The sequence below is a fragment of the Natrix helvetica genome (assembly GCF_964273705.1).
Source record: "Natrix helvetica genome assembly, chromosome: 3".
Classification (NCBI taxonomy): Eukaryota; Metazoa; Chordata; class Lepidosauria; order Squamata; family Natricidae; genus Natrix; species Natrix helvetica.
In genome coordinates this window covers 76,761,693-76,786,278 of record NC_138549.1, presented here as the reverse complement: position 1 = coordinate 76,786,278, position 24,586 = coordinate 76,761,693, and the positions used below count along the sequence as shown (strand labels likewise).

Genomic DNA, 24,586 nt, shown 5'->3' with positions numbered 1-24,586 from the left:
CGATATTGTTCTATGTACAATCCTTGTTTTATTGATTGCATGTAATATTCTAATTTTCTGAGATTGTGGATTTGGGGTTTTCATTAGCTGTAAACCATAATCATCACAATTATGACAAATCACGGCTTGAACTATCTTGCTTTGCATGTAATGAGTCTATCTCATATATTAGTTTCACCTTTTAATTGCATTACTGAAATAAATGATAGTCTAATTTTTTGAGTTTCACCTGCATGATGCATAAGGCAGCCTTTGCTTTCCTGTTTTACTATATGTATTTTTCAGTGTACAGAACCACACGCAAAAAACGTTTTCTTGTGCTAGAGAGATGTTTAGTAACTCTTATTATTATAGAAACAGAAATTTAAACATGCAAGGGGTTGGTATATTACATTCTGGTTAAGGGTGAACCTTAGGAGAACATAACCTATTATCTATAAACTGCAAATAAAAATGCTAAATTTTCACATCTTCATCACATCAACATTCTAATAAATAGGCAGATTCAACAGAAAATAAATTTAGGTGAGTTTATTTTACCATATATTTTATGTATGTGTTCTTTATATAAGATATTGTACAACATAAAATTCTGAACACTGAGTACAATCATTGTGCAAGAGTATATTTAGAAATCAAACACAACACAAATATTCATAAAGCCAGAAATATTACAATATTACTGAATATAAAACTATGCATATTACATTCAGTTTTGTTTAGTATATAGAATAGTTTTATTTCAAAGAAGCAAAGAGCATGGTTAAAATAAATACAGCAAACGTATTAACAGTACCCATACATGAAATCTAAAAATATATGTATTTTCTTATAGTGCAGAAGAAAAATTAAGGCATTTGTTACCTAGCAATTGCTAAGTATGTAAAACAGTTTAGTGTGGACAGAGTTGGACTACCTAATTTCCGCTCTAAAAATCCACAGACAATAGCTGAACAATACAGAAACATACTCTTTGCTGCTCCTCGTAATTTCCAAATATATGCAACCCAAAATTAATTTTTTTTCCTGAGTCTTGATAGAGAGCCTTGTTGGTCTTGAACTAGAACTAGATCTGCCTAAAATGAATGTTCAGAGGCAGAAATGGCCCAGCTGCCATCCTCCTATCTTATACTGTCAGTAACTTGAGTTTTTTTTTTTTGGACTCTTATGCACATTACCACTTTCCTTTATTTGGGTGAGATCAAACAGGTGGTTGCCATACACACACACCCAACACCTACCCTGCTAGTCAAATCAAGATATTAAGAAATGTATTTTATATTCCATGTGCTGGAGAAGGAAATCACTGACCATCTGCAGCACCTAAGTCTTTGTTTCTGCTGGCACAGCACTTGATCAATGTAATTCTCAGCAATCACTCTAACTAAAGAGCTTTCCGAAAGGAGGGGGAGTTTTTTCACTCTGCAAACCTGCCCAAAACGGCCCGTTTTTCATGGCATGAATAGCCTTGGGGCGCTTGTAGAGTGCTCCTGGGGGGGGGGGCTGAGGAGCTAAAAAAGAGAAAAAAACGGCCTGTTTTTTTGCAAAAACAGGCTTGTTTTTTGTCAAACAAATTGCACGCATATCCTTATAGAGGCTTATAGTGTTGCTGGGGGCTGGGGGCAAAAACGGCCCATTTTTTGCTCATTTCTGTCTCCCCAGCTCCCAGGAGCTCTCTGAAAGCCTCCATAAGGGTTTGCACGGCCATTTTGCTGACGGAGGAAGGACTTCAGGAGGCAAAAAAATGCTGTATTCGATGTATAAGACGCACCCAGATTTTCAGCCTCTTTTTTGATGAAAAAAGGTGCGTCTTATACTCCAAAAATACGGTAACTATGCTAACTATGTACAATGGGAGTTGTAGTCCCACATTTGGAGAACTCTTCTCAGTATCAATGTTCTGGAAGGAACTTCACTATTTATTGCAATGCATGAATGAAATTTTTGTGTCAACACACAGTGACCTGATTCTTGAGAAAGGGATAGTACTAGGGAGGAGAAAGAATTATCCTGATCACAATTTAAGGATAATTTAAGGATTATCCTGATCTTGGTTTTGCTGGTATGTAGTGGGATTTGAGCAAGCTTGTTCTTTTTAACAAAGCTTAAAATCCGCTATGTCTGATGCTAACAGCAGATACAGTATATGAGTATATGTTAACTTTTTCATACTTATGTAATTAATTTACATACTTAATCCACATATTTTTATCAATATCAGATAGTTTTACAAATATGTCTTTGGTTTACATTGGAATTAATGTCATGATTATTCCCAACATTTATTGTTAGAAACAACTGTCCAAAGTATTTTGTGTAAGATAGTCATGCACACATACATAGTGATACATACTTGGAGTGAATTCAGTAAACCTCTTTTTCAAATATGCATGACAGAAGGCCACATGAAGATTACGGTATTTTAAATGATACAGCTTCTTCTCTTCAGTGGAGAAAAAAAATACAGAACTTGGAAGTATTTTTGCATAGGAAAGCATGAATGTTGTGGTGGGAACAAGGGACTAGGATATTATTTTATTCAATGTTTTAACAAATATTATGTTAGTTTTATCCCTAGAAAAAAAAGAGGAAAGAATCTTACAGACAGTAGCATTTTTCATTTTTTATGAATTTTCCTACGAAGTCAAACATGTGCTAAGGGAAAAGCAAAATTTCAAGTTTCTCCCTCATGGGTTCTATGAATAGATGTTGTACTAAAGTTTTAAATATATGCCAAATATTACTGGACGTAGAATTTAAAATCACATTAACATAAACTGATGCATGTGTTTCATACCTGTCCAATTAGTGGCCATCAGACCTCATTATTCCCACTAATCTTGTATAAAAAATCATCTTTCTTAAAAAATCAGTTATCTAGCTAGAATAGAACAACAGGAAATGGACAGTACTGCTACACATTTAAGAGACAGCTGGGCATGTCTCTTATGTTTTACCTAGTTCATTGCAAAGAGGGACAGACTAAGGCTGGCTGTAATCATGAAATGACACATAATTTTATAGCCATGTATGTGACTGAAATGATAAATTGGTACTGATCTGTTAAGATTAATATTCACAAAGAAAGATTGAAAAGTTTCCTTTTTCATTACCTTTTCTTATGATATTATGGATTTCAACTTTATATATTCCTTTAATTTCAAAAAGTCTGCAATTAGCTGCAGATTTTGAGATCTGCAGTGTAACAACTGGGAGACACTATCTTAGGGAAGCCTTGTTTATGAACTTCAACATTTTAAACAATCAGACCTTTATCTACATAATTTCTTGCAGTTATAAATTAATATTCTTTCATGATAGCATAATATTTATTGCTTTATTGATCTATTTCATTTCAGGTCATTCTAAAGGCTAATAAAAACTCCACCAATTTAAAACATTTTTTTAAAAAATTCCAGCCATTATTGTCTTTTAAATTAATAAAGGATTTTCAAAGCAGATCTGTAATAGATAATTCATATCAAACCCTGCCCAGCAGTGGATTATTATCTATTGCCATGAGTCTTAACTACAGTCATAATTTAACCATAATTTATCATTAGTAGGCTCTACTCATATGTAGGTTAATTACATAAACAAACATACACAATGGCCTCCATTCAGCATTACGCTGTTTCCCCGAACTAAGACATCCCCGGATAATAAGCCCAATTGGGGTTTTGAGCGCATGCACTAAAATAAGCCCTCCCCTGAAAATAAGCCCTTCCAGAAAATATTGCAACACAGCAGCAGCCATGAGGTGATCATGCTCACCACCTCCTGCACTTCAAAAATAATAAGACCTCCCCAAGCGCTTATTTCAGGGGTCAAAAGAAAATAAGACCCTGTCCTATTTTCAGGGAAACATATTATGAATCACAGCATATGGAGACATTACTCTATGTAAACAATTTGAAGGAACTTCCAAATGACAGTCATTTATTTTAAGTGTCCCTCACATTTCAAATATCTTGGGATTATTTTCCTACACATAACTACTTATGTAACTTCTGTAATATTTTCTATAGTCATCCAAGCATCAGAGTGCCAAAGTAATAGTAATGAGGACAGCTTTGTATTATTTCAGCAGTGGCTGGATGTTGCTATGAAGAAACTACATTGCATAGCTCAGGAAGTGGCCTTGGTTCATCCAAGATCCAATGGGTACATGTTGTAGAAAATACTGTTCTTCAAAGCAATTTTCTTTTAAACCCCAATCTCTTAGGTTCTTGGAGTCATCTCTGCCAATGCAATTAACATACATAACCATCCAGCTCAAAGTTAATTAATCTACTAGTCCACTAATTTTTATGTGTTAAGCAATATAATACTGACACGAAAACTAATTTATAACTGGAGCTTACCCTTAGTAGCCACAGATTTGGAGAATGATTACACTATAGCTACAAGCTTGAACCTTAAGGCAATGGAACAAGCTGATTTTTGAGTTGTTATGTTCCTTTCTATGTAAGCTATGGGTGTCAAACTCAATCGTGTCATGTGACATATCTCAACTTTTTTTGCCTTGGAGGAGCCAGGTGGCCTGTGCATGACACATCCAGCCTTATGGGCTGCCAGTTTGACACCCCTGATTTAAGCCATCTGTTAGTGAGATAGCAGAGAGAACCTGTGGTACAAATGAAGCAGCGAACTGGACCAGATAATCCTCAACATCCCTTCTAACCTGATGTCCAATTCTAACTCCTAGACATTGTACAAATTCTCTCAGTTCTTGAAATCAAAATTAGGAATTAGGGTTATAATATAGTATAAGACTAGATAACAAACAATTTGACCAGATTTCTTCTTCTTTGTTTCCCAGTGTGGAACAATATGCCGCCAAAAAAAACCCCAGTTGAAAAAGCCACATTTTCACATTCAAAAACTGCCTTAAAGCTCAATGTCAAATAAATACACATTTTTGTCAAGCAAAACTATACATCATTTTTTAAAAAAAATATTTTTAAAAAATTCCTGGGAGAGGGGTAGAAAGAAAACCAGCAATAAATTTACTAATGAATAATAAATTCAGTAGTTATGCTTTCATCATATTCATATCCATTTTGCTCAGAGGAATTAAACAGTTATCTTCCTAAGAAAACTTGCAACTCAGACACGTTAGACAAAAGTTAAAACTATATAAAAATGTTTCCCCTTTATTCAATAATTGTATATTATATGATTGACGTGCAATTACTCTAAGTTGTAACAACAATTTACCTATGTTTAAAATCTTATACTTAAAATTTTAAAAGTAGCCTTTACTTATAAATTATGTAACAAAGGTGTTAATATAACTTTGACACATGAGTAAATTTAAAGCAATAGACAATAAAAAAAAATTGGGGAGAAAGCATATCAATGGTTAAATGTTCACAACTTGTTTTTGTTCCTCCTATGGGGGAAATCTCTTAGCTGGTAGCTGTGTGGGCGTGCATGCGTTTTGCTACGTCATAAACATAGGTTATATCTGGTCGTTTCTCTGGATCTGGGTTGATGCAGATGTTAACTAATTGCCGGAGCTAGAAAAAAAAAGAAAAAAAAGCATATAAAGAACAAAGAATTAAAAAGAAAAGAAAAATACTCCTGCAGGCAAAATTATGAGAATCCTTTTCTACTACAAGTTCAATGCAAGTTCTAAATGGTGGAAAAGCAAAAAAAAAGAAAAAGCAAGGGAGTAATTTTTAAAAATATGCTTTCTTATAAAAACAGTATTGTTTAAATCACTGCATTTTCTTTTATAGAATTCTCTACATAGTCACAGTAGTATTAACAATAGTTTTGCAGGACTCCAGCCTGTATTTAATAGTATTAAATATCTGAGTACAAAATTTGTACAAGGGCCACAATGAATAGCAGGGTGCTTAATGATGTTTCCATGATGGAATTTTCACTAATCCTAAAATTGTTCCAAACTATCATGGAAATATAAACTGAGTTCTCTTTTCAATGACACTGCAAAGAGCTGGGGAATGGCTACATGGAATGGGAAAATTGTCATGGTTTCTGAGACTTGCTAAGCAAAAAGGAAAACACCTATGATTTTAGATGAACATCATGAGTACTTTAGGTTACAAATCTATTTACCCCAAACCACAGAAATCAACACAACACTGTTAGCTCTTTGGTCTAATATGTGATGATAGTATCTAATCTTGAGTTTTATTTTAGATATGCAGAATTAGTACAAAATATTTCCACAAAATAGACTCTTCCCACCTTTTCTGTTTTCAGTATAATAAAGAAGCAATGAAAATATGCGATTTGTAATTAGAAAACATATTCGGTAAATTAAAAACAACTTTAAGAGATAGCATTGTTAAAACAAATTATATAGAACTAGGAGCATTCATTCTTCTAATTGTTCATCTGCTAGGATCTCCAGGCTACTGCAATCCTAGACCATAGGAGGGTACAATATAATGATGTTAGTAAAATATTTATATTTTAATCTAATAATAAAACAATCTATTCAGCAACATCAATAAATTACCAAATAGCCCAGGAGCATTTAATAATATTATTGAATATCAATAGAAGACAGTGATCCTAATTTTAGGCTGATTTCAGAGCTGGGAAGCCATTCGCTTCTGGTACCCACCCTGTATCTTTCAGAGAGTAAATACAGCAGCATACCAGCCCAGCCAGTCTATACCTCGAAAGGATGGAAGGCTGAGTCAATCTTGAGCCTGGTGAGATCCGAACTGCCAAACTGCTGGCAGCCAGTGATGTAGAAGTAGTATTCTGCAGTACTGCCTTCTAACCACTGCGCCACTGCAGCTCATTTACCTAGGACCCAAGACCTGTACAGTTTACAAACAATAACCAATGTCATCATTTCAAATGCTGCCCAATTCCTTTGACTTGTACCTGGAAAACAAATTGCAACCAATGTATTTCCAGAATCAAGATATTATCCAGACTTAAAGGCATTTTACCCATTAACACAAAGACAACTGCACTGTGCAGCTGCAGCTTTTGAGTGGCTTTCGATTACAACTCTATGTAGATTAAATTACAGTAGTTCCAAGCATGAAAAGTGACAAGGGCATGAACAACTGTTGCCAGTGCATCAAGAACAAATATGCATAGCACAACACCATTCCTATTAAACGGGTCCACAAAGTTCTTAGCAGTAACTCTTCAAGCACTGCAAAGATAGGATATATTTCTGAAAGTCTAACATGCCTAACATAAATGTCTGCTTTTCATTTACTTCTCAAAGTCAAGCAAGCAAAGGGAACAACTTATTGCTTAGGTTGTTACAGAAAAATGTGACTCCCTTAATTAGTTCAGCTAGCTCCAGCAATCCAGTTATGCTTTCTGCATTTCCATAGGACTTTGTTTAAAGAAACAGGATATATACTGTGGACCTCCTCAAGCATCCATATCTAAGAAGAATGTGAATGCACGCAAGAGAGAAAATATATAATTAAAGCAAACGTTATTACTTTAATTAAATCTAATGAAGATGCTTGCACTCTATGTCATATCTCCTGTACTGTAGTCAAACTTTCAGTTAAAATTGAAGGGAAGGAATGTGTATGCAGACACATATTCTTAATACTGTATTCTGATCAAAATATGATCTGTGCTGATTAACTGAAACAGAAGGCAGAGAAGAGAAATGATATAATCCAATTTTGTTTCTGTTCTGAATATTGATCCTGGATTTGAAAACAAAAGGCTGATGGGTTTCTTTAAAATTGAACTAGAATGAGGCAGATATCAGGCATTTTAATAGCTGTGATTGGGAAGAAGTGCCAGTAGATTTGATTTCAATCTTTCTAAGTAATATCTCTGAAAACTTGTCAGAATATGATCATTTGCAATGTACTCTTTGAACTCATTATGACCTTGATAAGAAGACATATTGAAAGACTATGACTTGTTGCCAGTAGCAAGTAACACGTACTGGGCAGTTACAAGTACTTTCCAGTACTACACCGCCTATAAGCCTACACCGCTAAGAAGGTATTCTATTAACATGGAGCTAATGGCATCATTTGTATCTGGCTGACTTCAAAAACGGTAATTTGAATTGGGCTGAGTTAGAGAAGTCAGGGTGGCTACTTATTTCCCTTAACCTGTTCTGCGAACTTTGCTCAGTGACAGTATTTTGCCTGAAGCTTAACCTGTTGGAGTGACAACTTTCTTTTTGGCATTAACAGGTTTATCAGTCTCCAAGAGAGAGAGAGAGAAGGGGATGCAGAGTGAGAAAATGTCCCCAAGATCACAAAGGAGGACTAAAGTACTCCGGCCATGACACCAGCCAACAAGATATGGAGAGTCTCCAGTTAAAGTACCAAATAAAACAAGCAAACATGCATGCTCATTCTGGTGAGGATGCAGGAGGGGTTCTCAATGTATTACTCACTATAAAATAGTGATTAAAGCATAATGAAAGGTGTTATGTACTAGAAGCACTGTCAAGTGAAAGATATGGGAAAACCCACATATACTGGAAGAGTTGACAGGAGCCTCTCAGAAAGGGTGGACAGTTTGGAGTATCAGCCCTGTGCACGAAAGCAGTAAATATATCTAAGTCCTGTCATTTCTTTTCCTGAATATTAAATTTTTAACGAAAATCCTAAGGTTATACATTTTTTACTTTTCCAAAAAAGCCCAACTGAACTTTTCTAATTCCCACATGGCTTCATTGCCCTTTGCTGTGGAATTTGTTTGAAACTTTTAGTGAGTGCTGTTAGGAAGTAGGATTTCTGGCTTGACACATGCAGGAAAGAGGCATAATTTGTTGGTGATACCTTGGTTTAACTAGTCTGAATCACACAGTGATGGTTTGGAGGTCTTTAGGTGTGGTCGCGAGCGGAAGGAGTGGAAGGGAGGAGGAGGGGGAGGATACCGTTCCTATACAGGGCTCTTTGATTCCAACGGTCGTAGGGAGGGGCAAATGTGAGGACAGAAGAACACGCAGTCGGTTGGGAGACTGTGGGTGCTGGTTACACCCGGTCGCTTGTACCAACCCCCGCGTTCTAGGTGGTCAGGAGTTGCAGACCCAGGGCCTGAGGCTGTTGTTATGCAATGCGAGGTCCGTTGTTAATAAGGCCCCCCTCATTCACGACCTAATTGCCGAGGGGGAGCCGGACCTCGCGGGAATAACAGAGACCTGGTTGGGCCACGAGGGAGGTTTACCCCTCGTGGAAATGTGCCCACCAGGCTACCGAGCATTTCACCAGCCTAGGGCCCAGGGAAGGGGTGGGGTGGCAGCAATTATTCGGGAGGATTTAGAGCCGAGGGAGTCTACTGTGCCACAGACGTCCGGATGTGAATCCCTTGTTGTGAAATGGGGCCCTGGGAGACAGTTGGGCCTGCTGATAGTATACCTGGCTCCTCGCTATACATCAGCGGCCCTGCCTGAACTCCTCGAGCTGATCGCATCGGTGGCGGTTGAGACCCCCAAACTTTTAGTGATGGGGGATTTTAACCTACCATCGATGGGAGAAGCATCAGAGGGGGTTCGGGAGTTCATGGCTTCCATGACAGCCATGGACCTGACTCAATTGATTCAGGGCCCGACACATGAGGGAGGTCACACCCTGGACCTTGTTTTTGTCTCTGGCCAGTGGTTGAGTGATCTGGGAGGAGGGGATTTAACCATCACTCCCCTGTCATGGTCAGATCACTCACTCCTTCGTCTTGACTTCCCTGGTGCTACCTCCTGTTGCGGGGAGGCGGAACCGGAAAGCATTAGATGGTTCCGCCCCAGGCGCCTGATGGAACCGGATAGGTTCCAGACGGAGCTTGGGCCACCACCTGTAACCTTGACCCGCCCCCGGGTAGAGGACCTGGTGGTCGCGTGGAATAATGCGACTACCGGGGCCTTGAACCGGGTGGCGCCTTTGCGGCCTCTCCGGCGGCAACGATCCACCCTGGCCCCTTGGTTTACCAAGGATCTAAGGGTGATGAAATGCCGCAAGAGACGCCTAGAGAGTCGTTGGAGATCCTCCCGTTCCCAATTTGATCGAACACAGGCACGAGCCCATTTAAGGACGTACCTTGTGGCATTGAGAGTGGCCAAACGCCAATATTGTGCCACTCTCATTGCATCCGCAGAGAACCGCCCTGCCGCCCTGTTTCGGGTGTCCCGCTCCCTCTTGTTTCAGAGGCCGCGGGAGGCCCCTCTACAGGGCAGAGCAGAGGAATTTGGGAAATATCTGCAGGATAAAATCGCTCAAATCCGGAAGGATTGGGTCCCTGTCAGTGGTTCAATGGAGACGTCCGTGGCGAGTCTTGAGGAATCGACCTGGGAGGAGTTTGACTTGGTTGCCATCGAGGATTTGGACAGAATGCGTGGACGACTGCAACCCACCACATGTTTATTGGACCCGTGCCCCTCCTGGCTTGTACTGGCATCCTGGGAGGTTACACGAGACTGGCTCCTGGGCCTAGTGAACGCTTCGTTGAGCGAGGGGTCTCTCCCGGCCGCCTTGAAAGAGGCGGTGGTGAGACCCTTGCTCAAGAAGCCTTCCCTGGACCCTCTGGAGCTGGCCAATTATCGTCCTGTCTCCAACCTTCCCTTTTTGGCGAAGGTTGTAGAGAGTGTGGTGGCTTACCAGTTTCCACGACATCTGGAGGAAAATGATTATCTAGACCCGCGCCAGTTCGGCTTCCGCCCCGGTCACAGCACGGAGACGGCCTTGGTCGCGTTGGTGGATGATCTCTGGAGGGCCAGAGATAGAGGTTGCTCCTCTATCCTGGTCCTATTAGACCTCTCGGCGGCTTTTGATACCATCGACCATGGTATCCTGCTGCGCCGGCTGGAGGGGTTGGGGGGTCCGAGGCACCGTTTTGCGGTGGTTCGGCTCCTACCTTTCTGGCCGGACGCAGCGTGTGTTGGCAGGGGAGGAGAGGTCTGTCAGGGGAAAAAACACCCTGTTGGAGATCGATGGACCGTGGCTGATTCCCTTCCACATATCTTTTGAGATATTTAGAAAAGAAATAGTCTTTAAGAAAATATTCTAATTAATAAACAAACTTTAATAATAAAATAATAAAAGTAAATGAAAACAGAAATAACTAATTGGTTACATTTTGATCATGAAAGCTACGTTTGCCAAAGTTGGCTGCCGAACAAAGAAGAGAGGAATTTGGAATGTGTAACGCGTGCGCAATAAATCACTTTCAGATAAGAACCCTTTTTTGTTTTATGACCTGCGCAATAAAGCTTTCTTAGTTTAACACTTGAGTGTCAATTCAGGCAGTTCAGGCCTAGCAAACTTTTTAACATCGTGACACCCCTTCTTTTGCTAGTCTGGGCTGACGTCATCAAATCATCAATTAAGGCACATCTTCTTTCGCAGATACTCGTGTTGATTTGCGGCAAGTGGTTTGTTAAGCATGTCTGCGATCTGATCATGTGTAGAAACATATTGCAATTTAACAAAACCTTGCTTAACTAATTGCTTTGTGTTTTGATAACGAATGTCAATGTGTCTGGACCTAGAACCTGTGAAATGTGACTCAGAAATATAGACAACAGATACATTATCTTCCATCACGGTGATTGGTCGAATCGGACGTGTCCAGATATCTGTGATCAAAGCATCAAACCACGTTAGAGAATTACAAGCATCTGAAACACAAGCATATTCAGCTTCAGTAGATGAACATGAAACAAAACTCTGTTTTCTCACTTGCCAGTAAACAGGACAACCATTTAGGAACATCATGTAACCAGAAGTGCTTTTGCGTGACTTCTTGTCGCTCGCCCAGTCGGAATCGGCAAAACAAATCAGCTTTGGTTGATCAGTGTGTGTTGGTTCTAGCAATAACTTCATGTGCTTAGTGTGTTTCAGGTATTTCAACAACTTCTTAATGCATGACCAATGAAATTGTGTTGCCTTACCTACGTGTCGTGATAAAAGATTAACACTAAGTGCGATGTCAGGTCTGGTCCAACTACTAATGTATAATAGTGAACCAATGACTGAACGATAGAGTGTTTGATCCTCGAACTCAGGACTTGGTTCATGTGTTAAGTTGTGAAAATCTGTTTGCATGGGTGTCTTTGTTGTGCTAGCATCTTTCATGTTGCAATGATGTAGAATGTGGTCAATTTTCTCTTCTTGTGAAAGACTAAACCCCTTCTGTGTCTTTTCAATTTGAACACCTAAATAAGTGCTAATGTGTCCTAAAGATTTTAGTGTGAAGTATCTCTGCAAACTTTTAGCAAAAATCTCACTCATTTTCTTATTTGGACCAATATAAACAATATCATCAACATAAACAAGAATTATCTCATATGCATTGTTAGATCTTTTTGTGAACACGCATTCATCAGTTTCGGACTTAATAAAGCCCATTGAATTTAGTTTGTCAGTAAGACATAAATACCACATTAAACCTGACTGTTTCAGACCATAAAGACTTTTGTTCAGGAACCAGGTATCCCCTTCTTGCTTTCGGAATCCTGGAGGGCTTCTCACGTAGATCTCTTCATCTAGGTCTGCATGTAGATAAGCTGTGTCCACATCAAATTGGAAAACTTCTAAACCAAGAATAGTTGCAGTGGTTAAAGCAATTTTTACACTTTCAGTTCTGACTGTTGGTGAGTAAGTGTTTGTGTAGTCCTCAGGATAACGTTGAGCGAAACCCTGAGCTACCAGTCTGGCTTTGTATAAAGACTCACCATTTGGTTTCTTCTTGATTCTGTAGACCCATCGGGTGCCAATGACTTTCTTGTTTGCTGGAGGTTTTGCAGGTGTGAATACATTAAGTTTCTTCAAACTGTCCATTTCATCCTGCATTGCATCATACCATTTGTCTTGTTCTGAATCAGGAAGCTGTTTGATTTGTGTGAATGTCTCTGGAGGAAGAGTAACGTTGCAAATCAAAGGTAATGGTGATTTTGTCAGTTGCCATGAATAACGTTGTGGAGGGATTCCTTTTGTGGCCCTCTTGGAGCGTCTAGGAACAACAGACCAGTCTTCTTCTTCATCATCATCATCATCCTCGTCCTCATGTTCGTCGCTAGCATCAGCATCCGCGGGTTGCGAAGACGGAACATCAGGTTGTGAAGAACTGGTAGAAGGAATATCTGCCTGCGAATTATCATCAGGCTGCGTGGCATCTGGAACACCATCTCTAGGAAAATAAACTTCAGGATCATTGGAATGAATCCTGGACCAGTCAATGTCTTCCTCAAAATTAGCAGATTGTGAAATGACAATCACATGTTTAGTATCAATGAATTTGTACCATTTTGAATTATCATCAATACCCATAAATCTCAGTCTCTTTGCTACTGTACCTCCCTTTCTTCTTTGACTTAAGGGAGTGTTCACCATAGCATATGAACCAAAAATATGGAGGTTCTTGAGATCAGGCTTGTAGCCATACAGCATGTAGAAAGGAGTTTGATTGATTACACTGCTCCAAGTACGGTTGACAATGTAATTTGCATATTTGATTGCTTCACCCCAGTATGCGTTACTGAGATTGGCATCTTCTAGAAGACAACGCATCATGGTTTGTAGAACCCCTTGTCTTCTTTCTACGACTCCATTATGAGCCGGTGTATATGGAGCAGATGTCTGATGAAGAATTCCATTCTTACGCATCCAGTCCTGGAAACGCTGAGACATGAATTCTGCACCACGGTCACTCTGGATTCTGGCGATGCGAACTTGGTATTGTGTAGAAACAAACGCTGCAAAGTCTTTAAAGATCTGAAAGGTCTCAGATTTCTCTCTCATAGGATATACAAATCCATATCTAGAATGATTATCTACAATTGTTAAAAAATACTTTCTGCCACCAAGTGTTGGTGGGAAAGGACCCACTATGTCAGTGTGTACCAAATCAAAAATGCGTGTTGACCGGCATGTAGCGTGTTTGGGAATTGCAGCTGCCTTGGATTTAGCCTTTTTGCAAACCGCACAATCCAAAAACACCTTACACCCCTTTAGATCCAAACCTTTTGCGAACTCCGGCATCTTTCTAAGAACACGGAAACTGGCATGCCCCAATCTTCTGTGCCACTTGTGAATACACCTGGAATGCAAAGGTTTACCAGTTAGTGAATTCTCAACATTAACAGTTTCATGAGGACCCTCAGGCTTACTCTGAGCAATCTGTTTCTGTTTTCTTTGTTTGTTGGCTTTAGGAGCCTTTGGCACAGTAACGCTTTCTCTCTCTGGGACAACTCTCTCTGGGTCTGCGTTGTGCCTTTTTGGAGTTTGCATACTTGCCTGTGATTGCCCTTTAGGCTTTGGCTTTAAGTAATAAACACCACCAATCAGCATGGTTTCAGCAACAATATCACCATCTTTAACTAAGTAACTTGCTTTTTCGAGGTGGTGAACCTGGAACTTTAACTCTCTAGGCAAGTGACTTTGACTAAGCAAGTTACTGGTTGCTGAAGGTATGTAATAAACATCAGGGATGTGTGTATCGAGTTCTTCAATGTAAACAGTTCCTTTTCCCATGACCTTGCAAGTGTGGTTGGTGAAGGAATACAGTTCTCGATACTCGGGCTCTGGTTCGCCCATCTCTGTGAAAAGTTCCCTTCTGTGGGTAACGTGCACAGCTGCTCCACTATCTAAAGTCCACAAAAGACGTCTGTCGAACTTTGGATCAGGTTGTGGAACGTTGGTTATGGCCAATGTTGCAAGCGGAGCTTGTGGATCACGCCTTGGACCACGACGACCTTGTCTTCCGCCTCTACCTCTGCCTCTGGAATCTGTTCCTCTGGGCTGGTACGTGGCGGGAGCTGGAACTCGTTGGGGACAATCCCGGGTGTCATGTCCCACACGGTTGCAGGTGTAGCACTTTGGCATCCTTGGAGCGTAGCCTCTTCCTCGGAAGGGACGTCTGGCTGGAGCCTTTGACGTTGGAGGTCGTTGCAGATGTGGGGTAGCTAACCTGATAGCTTCGTCTTCCACTAAAAGTCTGCAAACGTGGTTAACTGTGCGTTGAGCAATAGGCACGTAGTTAATCTTTGCAACAGCATCTTTCCATTCATAATTCAATGAGTTAATGATGATGCTAATCATTTGGATATCATCGATTACATGGCCATTTTGTCTCAATTCACTTCTCATTCTTTTCAGTTTGGTCAAATGTCCACCAATTCGTTCACCAGGTTTCAACTTCGAACCATGGAACTCAGACATGAGCAAACATGAAGATTCAATTGAAACGGGCCTGTAGCAATCTTCCAAAATAGCCCATATTTCTTGGGCAGTTGCATCAGGTGGAAAGATACCTTGGATCTCAATTTCCATTGACATGAGTAAAGTCGTGATTGCTCTGTTTTCGAGGTCTCTTATTGCAGGTGTCCAGGGTTGACGGGGAGGATCAAAAACCATGGAATGTGTGCCTTCTCTTCGAAGCAAGAGCGCAATTTCACTGACCCAGGCTTTATAATTCTCTCCTGACTCCTTTAATTTGGACTCACCAGTCAAGGGGGTGACTGTGAATACCTGCTGAGGAACAATTTGTTGCTCTGGTTGCAAAGCTGGTTGTTGAACCAGGGGATGCTGGGGTTGCATCATTGGCCTTTGCGTGGCAACATCAAATTGGCTTCCTCGAATTCGCCTTTGGCTTTGCCTTTTTCCATCTAGGGAGAATTCCGCACCGCCAGGGGGTGTTGAAGACTTAACCTTTGGGGGCAAAGTTTGGGCTTCTGTAAAACTCATAGACAGATCTGTAAAAATCTGGTCCAATTGCTTAATCTTTTGCTGTAATAATTTTTCTCCGCCAGCAGATGGCAGTGCAGCTTCACTTTTTGGCTGCCTCTCCTTTCTATACGTATGCGGAAGTTCAGTTGACTCAAAGGGACCACGTGACCTCGGTGACGTGTACATGTCTCTTTGTTCTAATTGACCAATGAACTCTGTGGGGTGTGTCTTAGGCTGTTGTTTTGAAGAAGACAAGATGGCGTCCTCAGACATTTTGGGAGTGGGGGAGCTTCTTTTACTTCGCCTTATCTCTTCAAAACACACTCTCGCCTCCCTAGCATATTTTTCAAACAGTTCTATTTGATCTAGATAGCTTTGCATTTCTTGCTCATCTGGGGAGATTTCATAAAATCTGCTTTCTGCGTGGGAGGATTTTTTTTGTGCCGGCAGTTGCCATTCATCAATCGTTTGATAATCTGCGAGGGTCTGGGAATGGAGTGGCTCTGGCAGAGTGGGAAGTTTTGGCTTGGCCCCCAAAAATTCATAATCTCCTGGAGATATTTTAGAAGGAGGAACCACTGACCTCGTTTCGTGGATGTCGCGTCCTGTGGCTCCTTCTCCCATATTTGGCTCGACACCTGAAGGAATTTGTTGTTCCTGAAGCACGTTTTGATCTTGCTTCTCTGTGTCCGAGGGAGCCTCCTTGTCAGAGGAAGCTGATCCATCTGTGCTCGCCCCGTCTTTCTTTTTCTTTTTTTTCTTTTTCTCCGACATTGCTAATTAGGCTTAGTCGGTTATCTTAAGATAGCACGAAGAGAAAATACAGGCATAAATTGTAGCCATCTCAGCTGGTATCATCAAAACCATCCTCTGCTACCAAGTTGTCAGGGGAAAAAACACCCTGTTGGAGATCGATGGACCGTGGCTGATTCCCTTCCGCATATCTTTTGAGATATTTAGAAAAGAAATAGTCTTTAAGAAAATATTCTAATTAATAAACAAACTTTAATAATAAAATAATAAAAGTAAATGAAAACAGAAATAACTAATTGGTTACATTTTGATCATGAAAGCTACGTTTGCCAAAGTTGGCTGCCGAATAAAGAAGAGAGGAATTTGGAATGTGTAACGCGTGCGCAATAAATCACTTTCAGATAAGAACCCTTTTTTGTTTTATGACCTGCGCAATAAAGCTTTCTTAGTTTAACTCTTGAGTGTCAATTCAGGCAGTTCAGGCCTAGCAAACTTTTTAACATCGTGACAAGGTCGACCCTACAACCCCTTACTTGTGGGGTACCACAGGGGTCGGTCCTCTCGCCACTCCTGTTCAACACATATATGAAGCCGCTGGGTGAGATCATCCGTGGTTTCGGGGTGGGATATCATCTGTACGCTGATGATACTCAGCTGTACTTTTCCACCCCGAACCACCCCAACGAGGCCGTCGAAGTGATGTCCCGGTGTGTGGAAGCCGTACGGGTCTGGATGGATGACAACCGACTCAAACTCAACCCCTCCAAGACGGAGTGGCTGTGGGTACCGGCTCCCCGGTTCAGCCAATTAATTCCATCATTGGCCATCGGGGGCATTCAACTCGCCCCCGTGGAACGGGCGCGCAATTTGGGCGTCCTCCTGGATGCCCGGCTGTCCATGGATGACCATGTGACAGCCGTGGCAAAGGGGGCGTTCCACCAGGTTCGCCTGGTGCGCCAATTGCGCCCCCTACTGGACCGGGACGCCTTACGCACGGTCACTCATGCGCTGGTGACGTCTCGCTTGGACTACTGTAACGCTCACTACATGGGGCTTCCCTTGAAATGCACCCGGAGGCTACAGTTGGTCCAGAACGCAGCCGCGCGGGTAATTATGGGGAGTACTAGGTACTCCCATGTGACACCGTTCCTGCGCGAGCTGCACTGGCTTCCTGTGGTCTATTGGGTGCGTTTCAAGGTTTTGATAACGATCTTCAAAGCGCTCCATGGCTCAGGACCTAGTTACTTGCGGGATCGTATTCTGCCCCATACATCCCTGCGACCAATCCGCTCGCACAGAGAGGGTCTCCTCCAGGTGCCGTCCACCAGGCAGTGCCGGGGGGCGGCGCCTAGGAGTAGAGCCTTCTCTGTGGCGGGCCCAGCCCTGTGGAATGACCTCCCCCCGGATATTAGGAATACCTCTGACCTCCGCTCCTTTCGTGTAAAGCTCAAGACCCACCTATTTCAAGTAGCTGGCCTGGCTCAACTTTGATCCAACTATATAGCTCCTGACGGGTTTTTTATTTGGGGTATTTTAATTGTATTCAATTATTTAGGGGTTTTTAAACATTGTGTTTTTAATTGTTTTTATTCATCAGCTCACCTCCTCCTTGTATATGTCTTGGTATACATTTTTGTTATATGTATGTTTGTCTATATATTTATTTCCTATGTTTTATTGTACGCCGCCCCGAGTCCTTCGGGAGAGAGTGCGGCTAAGAAATAAATATTTATTATTATCATTATTATTTATATTAGAAATCAGCATAACTCTGAACTGATGCCTTACTGATGTTACTGCTTTGTCAAAATCAGATTTTTTTGCTATAGTTTTAATGGCATCCAGGGGCAGTATGAAAGTACTTAAAAATATATCTCTGATTATATAAACTGTATTTAAAATTTAAAAATACTATCAATAGATTTGGACAGATTTACATATAAGGAGCCTTACTGAAATGGAACAATTGAAGTGAAATTATAGTTTTAAAGTGAATGTTTTGCAACAGATATTTTATAACATACTTTATATTAGAGTTTTTTTTTTAATTGACATACTATTTTGGAGGCTTATTTAAAAATATCTCTCTCATTTCTTACTTTATTTGAATAAATATTTTGCCTCCACAATTTCTATTCCACAGTCTATTTAAAAATACTGTAGGGACTACATATACTTATTTATGACAGCCAAGAAAACTGCAGAGTATTATAGTCTAGGCAGACACCAGTGTTGAACACTGACTCAAAGGTACCAACCCACCAACTTAGAATTTTAATTTCCAATTGTCTTACTGTTAAAATTAATTTAACTATTAATACTTTAGTTGCATAATATTACAAGATTCATTATCTAAATATTTTAGTTAATAAAAAGATGGAATTGTAGTAAGCATTAGATATCTTGAAGAACCTTATTTTATATATTTATATAGATTCACATTAAGTATATTCCAATTTGATTCATATTTCATAGCGTATAATATTTTGTTTTGAAAATTGAGCACTCTAGTTCATTCGGCCAATGCTGAAGAGGGACACTATATACTAAAAAAGGAACTGAAAATAAAAGGGATTGAAAATAAAATTGATAGTACTTAATTCCACTTAAAACTGGAAGAGCTATAAATATATGTAGTTTTGACTGACATATGTTCAGACATTTTGGAGTTGGAAATGATATCACAAAAAAGCAATTCTCCAGATTTTATTTTATTGATCTTTTTATAGAGAGAAAGCATATTATTCACCTATCATAATACCATAATTCTTGACCAATGGATCTTAATTGAGGGAATTCTGGAACAATGAAAACACAGACCAAGATTTTTCATTTATGGGCAACTACACATTTGCAAGAAGGTGAAATAAATGTAAATACAATTGAAAGAAACAGAAATGTTTCCTTTCTATGAACTTCCCTTCCTCTCCCTGAAGATGTATCTTGTGGCCCATTTCCCAAAAGGATCCCCTATCTCAAGACAACACACATCTCTACAACTTGATCTGTCCCCAACTTGTTGGATATTTAATTAATTCCAAGTCTAACCTATGACCTATAAACATGGATAGAAAATAAAAATAATGGGCAGTTAGAATTCATGCTTTAACTTCTGCATGCCCAGAAAAAGGACGAAGATAACCTAGGTTGCAAACACATGCTACAAGAAGACCAGAGTAAGGAGCCTTTATAGTAACAGCCTAAGAAGCATAAAGGAAAAATATGAAGTTTTAGGGAATCAAACTTACTATCATCTTTTTATTTCTATATCATCATTAATGTAAAACTAAAAAAGGTTCCAAAGACAAGGCTGTCAGATTTTTCTGCTAGTCAAATTCTCATTAATGAGCTGACCTTGAAATCTAGCACATATCCCTATACTAGTTTTAGGACGGTATCTATTCATTTGCAGTCAAAGCCCGCCTTAGATAGAGTTAGTGAGCTTACTAGAATTATAGAGACACAAATCGTATATATAAAATTACTGCTCAGGACACACATTTGTAAAACATTGGTTTGTCAATTTCCTTTCTTCCTCCTCCAATCACGTATTTTTAACAACAAAAAATGAAAAACAACATTGCAGTCTTTGAAACCAATACAGTAATTAGGTAGTTTCAGAATACTGAGACTTCCCTTTTCATCAATTAGAAGCACTCTAACTGTTCAGACATTAAAAGAAAAATGGAAATTAAATGCAGTTGTCAGCCTAAGGGTCTAAGGAAGCGATGGAACTATTCACAGAAAGGGCTTCAGATAAGGAAAGAAGTAGCATTATCACATCATATTGTGTTGGCATGTGAAATGAGGAGTGTTACATGAGACTAAGAAACAAAAATGGAGTTTTATCCAGTAGATTCTCACTTAGGAAGTTTAAATTGATTTAAATGCTGGGAACGAACTTATACAGTGGTTCAAATGCTGAAAACTATCAAATGGAATAAATCTGCACTGTAACTACCTATCAAAAATGGAAGTATATTAAAATAAATTTTGATTTAAAAATTATTTTTTTATCTAAAAGGCTTGTGTCAAAAATAGGCAGAGGTTGATGCAAAAACCCATCTTTGTATATATTTCTTTGTTCTGTGATCCCTTAATTCTTCTGTTCAACTTTCAATCTACAGGAAAGTTTAGCCTACGTTTTTTAGAAGTCTTTTGGATGCTGTGGTTGATACATTACAGCATTTATCTTCTTCTGTAATACAGAGTCTGTGCAAAACATAGAACATTAAAATGTACAGTTAACAGGGATCATAACTATACTCTTTATTTAAAAAAAACAGTTTTGTTCTAAGTACAATTTTGGAACAATGAACTATTCACAGTAATAGTACATCTTCTATTACTGAATCTTTCACTTTGTCAGGAAATTATTTCCATATCTGTAATAGATCGGGCTTTCCTTCTTTCAAATGTTATTGTATAGAAAAAGGTTTTTAAAACAAAGGCTGTGAAAATAAAGTCCTTGTTTCTGAATGAGGGGAAAGTATAGCATGTTATTTTTAAAATCCCCCTTCTCCTATCTACATAATAATAATTATTGTTATTATTATTATTTCCATTTCTGAATACCAAGGCTTCCATCAGGCCTGGACTTTGATATCTGCCCCTTGGCTGAGAATCTATATATCCAACTTCACACTTAGCTGCAGTGAAGTAGCCCTCCAGGCAGGCCGACTTCAACGAACCACTAGTGGTATCATCATTAAAATCCTGCTGAAGGTCACCATGGCAACCGCCTGCTGAGGCTTCACTGCTGCACGCGGCATCTCCTAATCAGCTACCATGTGAAATGCAAATTCAGACAGTCTGAAAATTAGTCAAGAAGAATAGAGGATGAGGATGCAGGTACGTGAAATATTCATGCGCTTCATGGAAAAAGGAAGACAGCATGAATGACACAACAAAGAACGGCCCCTGACATTCTTGCTATCATTTTGCATTATTGTTCACACCCTACTGTATTTCTAGGCCTCCGGTTCTGAAATTGCGTATATGAAATGCCATATTTATAGTCTGCACAATTGTCATAATTAAAAATGGCCACTGGAAAAAAAAACCAGTTAATTGGAAAAGCTACATTAAGTCAATGCTGCACACGCCAGCAAAGACCATCAGATCCACTTCATCATCTTCCTAGTCATCTTTAAAAGCATACACAGAAAATTTCATAGTCAAATTCTCCATGTAATAAAAGTGCAAATATTATACAATTATTTTAATGAGACCCATACTAAATGAACCACAGTTTTTAATTAATAAATAAAATCTTTAAAAGTAATAAGATTTGGGAGTTTGGAATTATATTATTCCCCAATTCCATAAAGACAGTGAGTTTTTACTGTTTACAAAATATGAGGATTTTATATGCATTTCTATACAGTGTAATTTATTTTTTCTGCTATTTTATGTGTTCTAAATTTTAAAAAAAATGTCAATACATGGTAAAGGAGTCACACAAACACATGTCATCTTGGTATTAGTTACAAGAGACATTAACATATCCATCCTTAGCAGAAATATTAAGTTTTCTTCGCTGTGTGTAAAGTATCTTAAGTTTTTATCCTATGCCTTTGGGAGCATAACTGCTCCTAGCCAGGGCACTGGATGCTGATGGATAAGCATATTACAGTATCTGTAAATAATGTAAGCATATTTTCCTCTCCTTTGCAGTTACGTATGGATATACAAATATGTATTGCATAAATTATCACAGAAAATGAAAGCATTTCCATTCAATGCCACCTTTGTCCAAACAACCAAAATTGCTTGAGAGGAAATGGAAAGTATACATTGGTGCCCATTTTGTTGCAGCATGTTATGATATTTCTATGTACATCTCTGAATGCACACTCAAAAACCTCCCAAAAACAGAATAGTAAACAGGTTTATGGTGGTTTCTCTATATATAAGTCCACGAAGAAGCATATCATATTGGAAATACACCTTGCATTTGGAATACATTTTGTGATATTAATGTTTCCAAGGTCTTTTCATATGTGTGCTTTTTGTGGGTTACAAAAAGCGCACACACAACATAGAACACACATATTGCAAAATTGTTATTAGGGTTACACAAGGCATTTCAAAAGGTTGGTTTGCAGAGCCTTTAAACAGCCAATGTATTTCAAAACAGTCAGTATCTTCAATTGTCTTCCCATGCCTCTGCGTGCACAGCCATACTGCTTTGTTCATTGTCCCACTGAGACAACCAAGGTAAGTTTTTGGAACAGCCATGCTGAGCTTTTCAGATGACACAGTTGCTTTAATGCTTCAAGGCATTTTTGCTTGCAACAATGCACTTAATGGTGCTCATAAAGCACCCCCCTCAAATACTATGCACAGTTCTAGTCATTACTCCTGAACAGAGCATAACTACTTTTTCATCACATCCATGTAGGCACTTAGATCACAGTAAACTGAGGGAAGAGTTTCATTCTTTCACAATGTTTTCAAAAGGGTAAATAAGAACACCACAGGATATATCATTCAGAAGATATTCTATATCGCTGAAAATCAGAAATTCATGTTATTCACTGTGGTGTAACCAATCTAAGCAAAGAGGATTTCAGGGTTAACTGCACTCAGTTTAAGCAATTTTCCCCTTATAGCTTGAATTTTAATGCCTTGCAAAGAGTTGCAATTATAAAGAAAGCACAAGTAGAAGATATAAAAAGTACTATGTAGAACATTACAAGGGCCTTTCAAAGCCATGGCCCATTTAAGGTTCACATTTGCAGCCATATTTAAGCAGCAGACAATATTTTTTTTAAAAGAAAGTTCAGCTTCCAGGAAGAAACCAAGTCCTCTCACACTAAAATTAATGAGAGCCGTGCAAGAACAACTCAGCTGTGGAAAACTGCATACCAGATCCCAGGAGAAATAGGATGCTTTTAAAAAGTAAAGCAAGTTCAAACAGCCCACCAAAAAGGAAGTTACTTACTTCTTCTGAGTAGTGGTCTGACGGAAGGGGTGGATAATCACACTGTTCTATCTTTTTACATAAAGAATACAAGTTCATTTTGTCACCATAGAAGGGGCTTTGCAATGCAGCCATCTGTGTGGAGTAATAAAAAAAGATATACTTTTAAGTCAGTGGTTCTCAACCTTCCTAATGCCATGAGCCTTTAATACAGTTCCTCAAGTTATGATGACCCCCAACCATAAAATTATTTTCGTTGCTACTCTATAATGTAATTTTGCTACTGTTATGAATCGTAATGTAAATATCTGATATGCAGGATGTATTTTTATTGTTATAAATTGAACACAATTAAAGCATAGCGATTAATCACAAAAAACATAATTATAACTCAGTAAAAAATGAAAATGCCCACATCCCCAAGCAAAACCGGTAATAATAATTTTAAAAATATCTTTGTCCAAAGAACTCATAATTAGAGGGATCAAAAGTTTTTTCTATGATTGTTCAGCGGTTGCCAGGGACTTAGCCAGGGGTAAAAAGCCCCGCTCGTGCAACCGAGTAGCATTAATAACCAGGTGTCTTCCCAATAGGAAAAACAGTGACTGGTGCAGTAAATGTATAGAGTCCCATCTTGCTCGCCTGTAGATGCACAGCCCCACCCAAAAGGAAAGAGACATGTACAAACAGGGACTACAGACTTGGCTTCTTCCCCCGCCCCACTACATACACTTTCTCTTGCTGCAGCTTAGAGCGGCGCTCAATTCCACCTCGTGCGGCTTTATCCTTCCTCAGCTCTTTTCTAAGCCAATCATAGGCTATATCCATGTTCTGTCAGAGCCCCACCCCTCGGCTCTGATTGGTTTGGAATCCAATAACCGTGTGCAATGAGAAGCTCCAAATCTGACCTCATTCCAATTTACACAAACGTTTTAAAAGGGTCAGAAGTGCAACTGAGATTTCTCCCCACCACCACCACCACATATAGACTCCCTATTTTTTTTTACATTTGTGTTTCTCCTCCTACTTCCATGCATGTGCGCTTGCATGTGTATTTGTGGGTGTGTGCGTGCCTGGGTATGTGTGCGCGTGAGAATTCAACACAGCACGCTTTAGAGTCTAAAGATTTAATAGTTCCGATTTTCTTAGGCGATCCCTGTGAAAAGGTCGTTCGACCCCCAACCCACAGGTTGAGAACCACTGTTTTAACTGGTGTGGCAGAGAAACTCAAATACAGAGACTTGGGTTTATTTTTTAAAAATCCTAG

The 24,586-nt window shown here is 39.4% G+C and overlaps 1 protein-coding gene across 2 annotated transcripts in view; it reads right to left on the bottom strand.

The window, feature by feature from the left end:
• Positions 1-516: 516 nt before the first annotated feature.
• Positions 517-24,586, bottom strand: part of NEK7 (NIMA related kinase 7) — an 80,847-nt gene continuing 56,777 nt past the window's right edge. For both annotated transcript variants that reach the window (XM_081946407.1, XM_081946408.1), the window contains exons 9-10: positions 23,341-23,454; positions 517-5,522 (exon numbers count right to left, since the gene is read on the bottom strand). In XM_081946407.1, the coding sequence (XP_081802533.1) occupies positions 5,412-5,522; positions 23,341-23,454 (225 nt within the window). In that variant the 3' untranslated portion in view covers positions 517-5,411. The remainder of the gene's footprint in view (positions 5,523-23,340; positions 23,455-24,586) is intronic.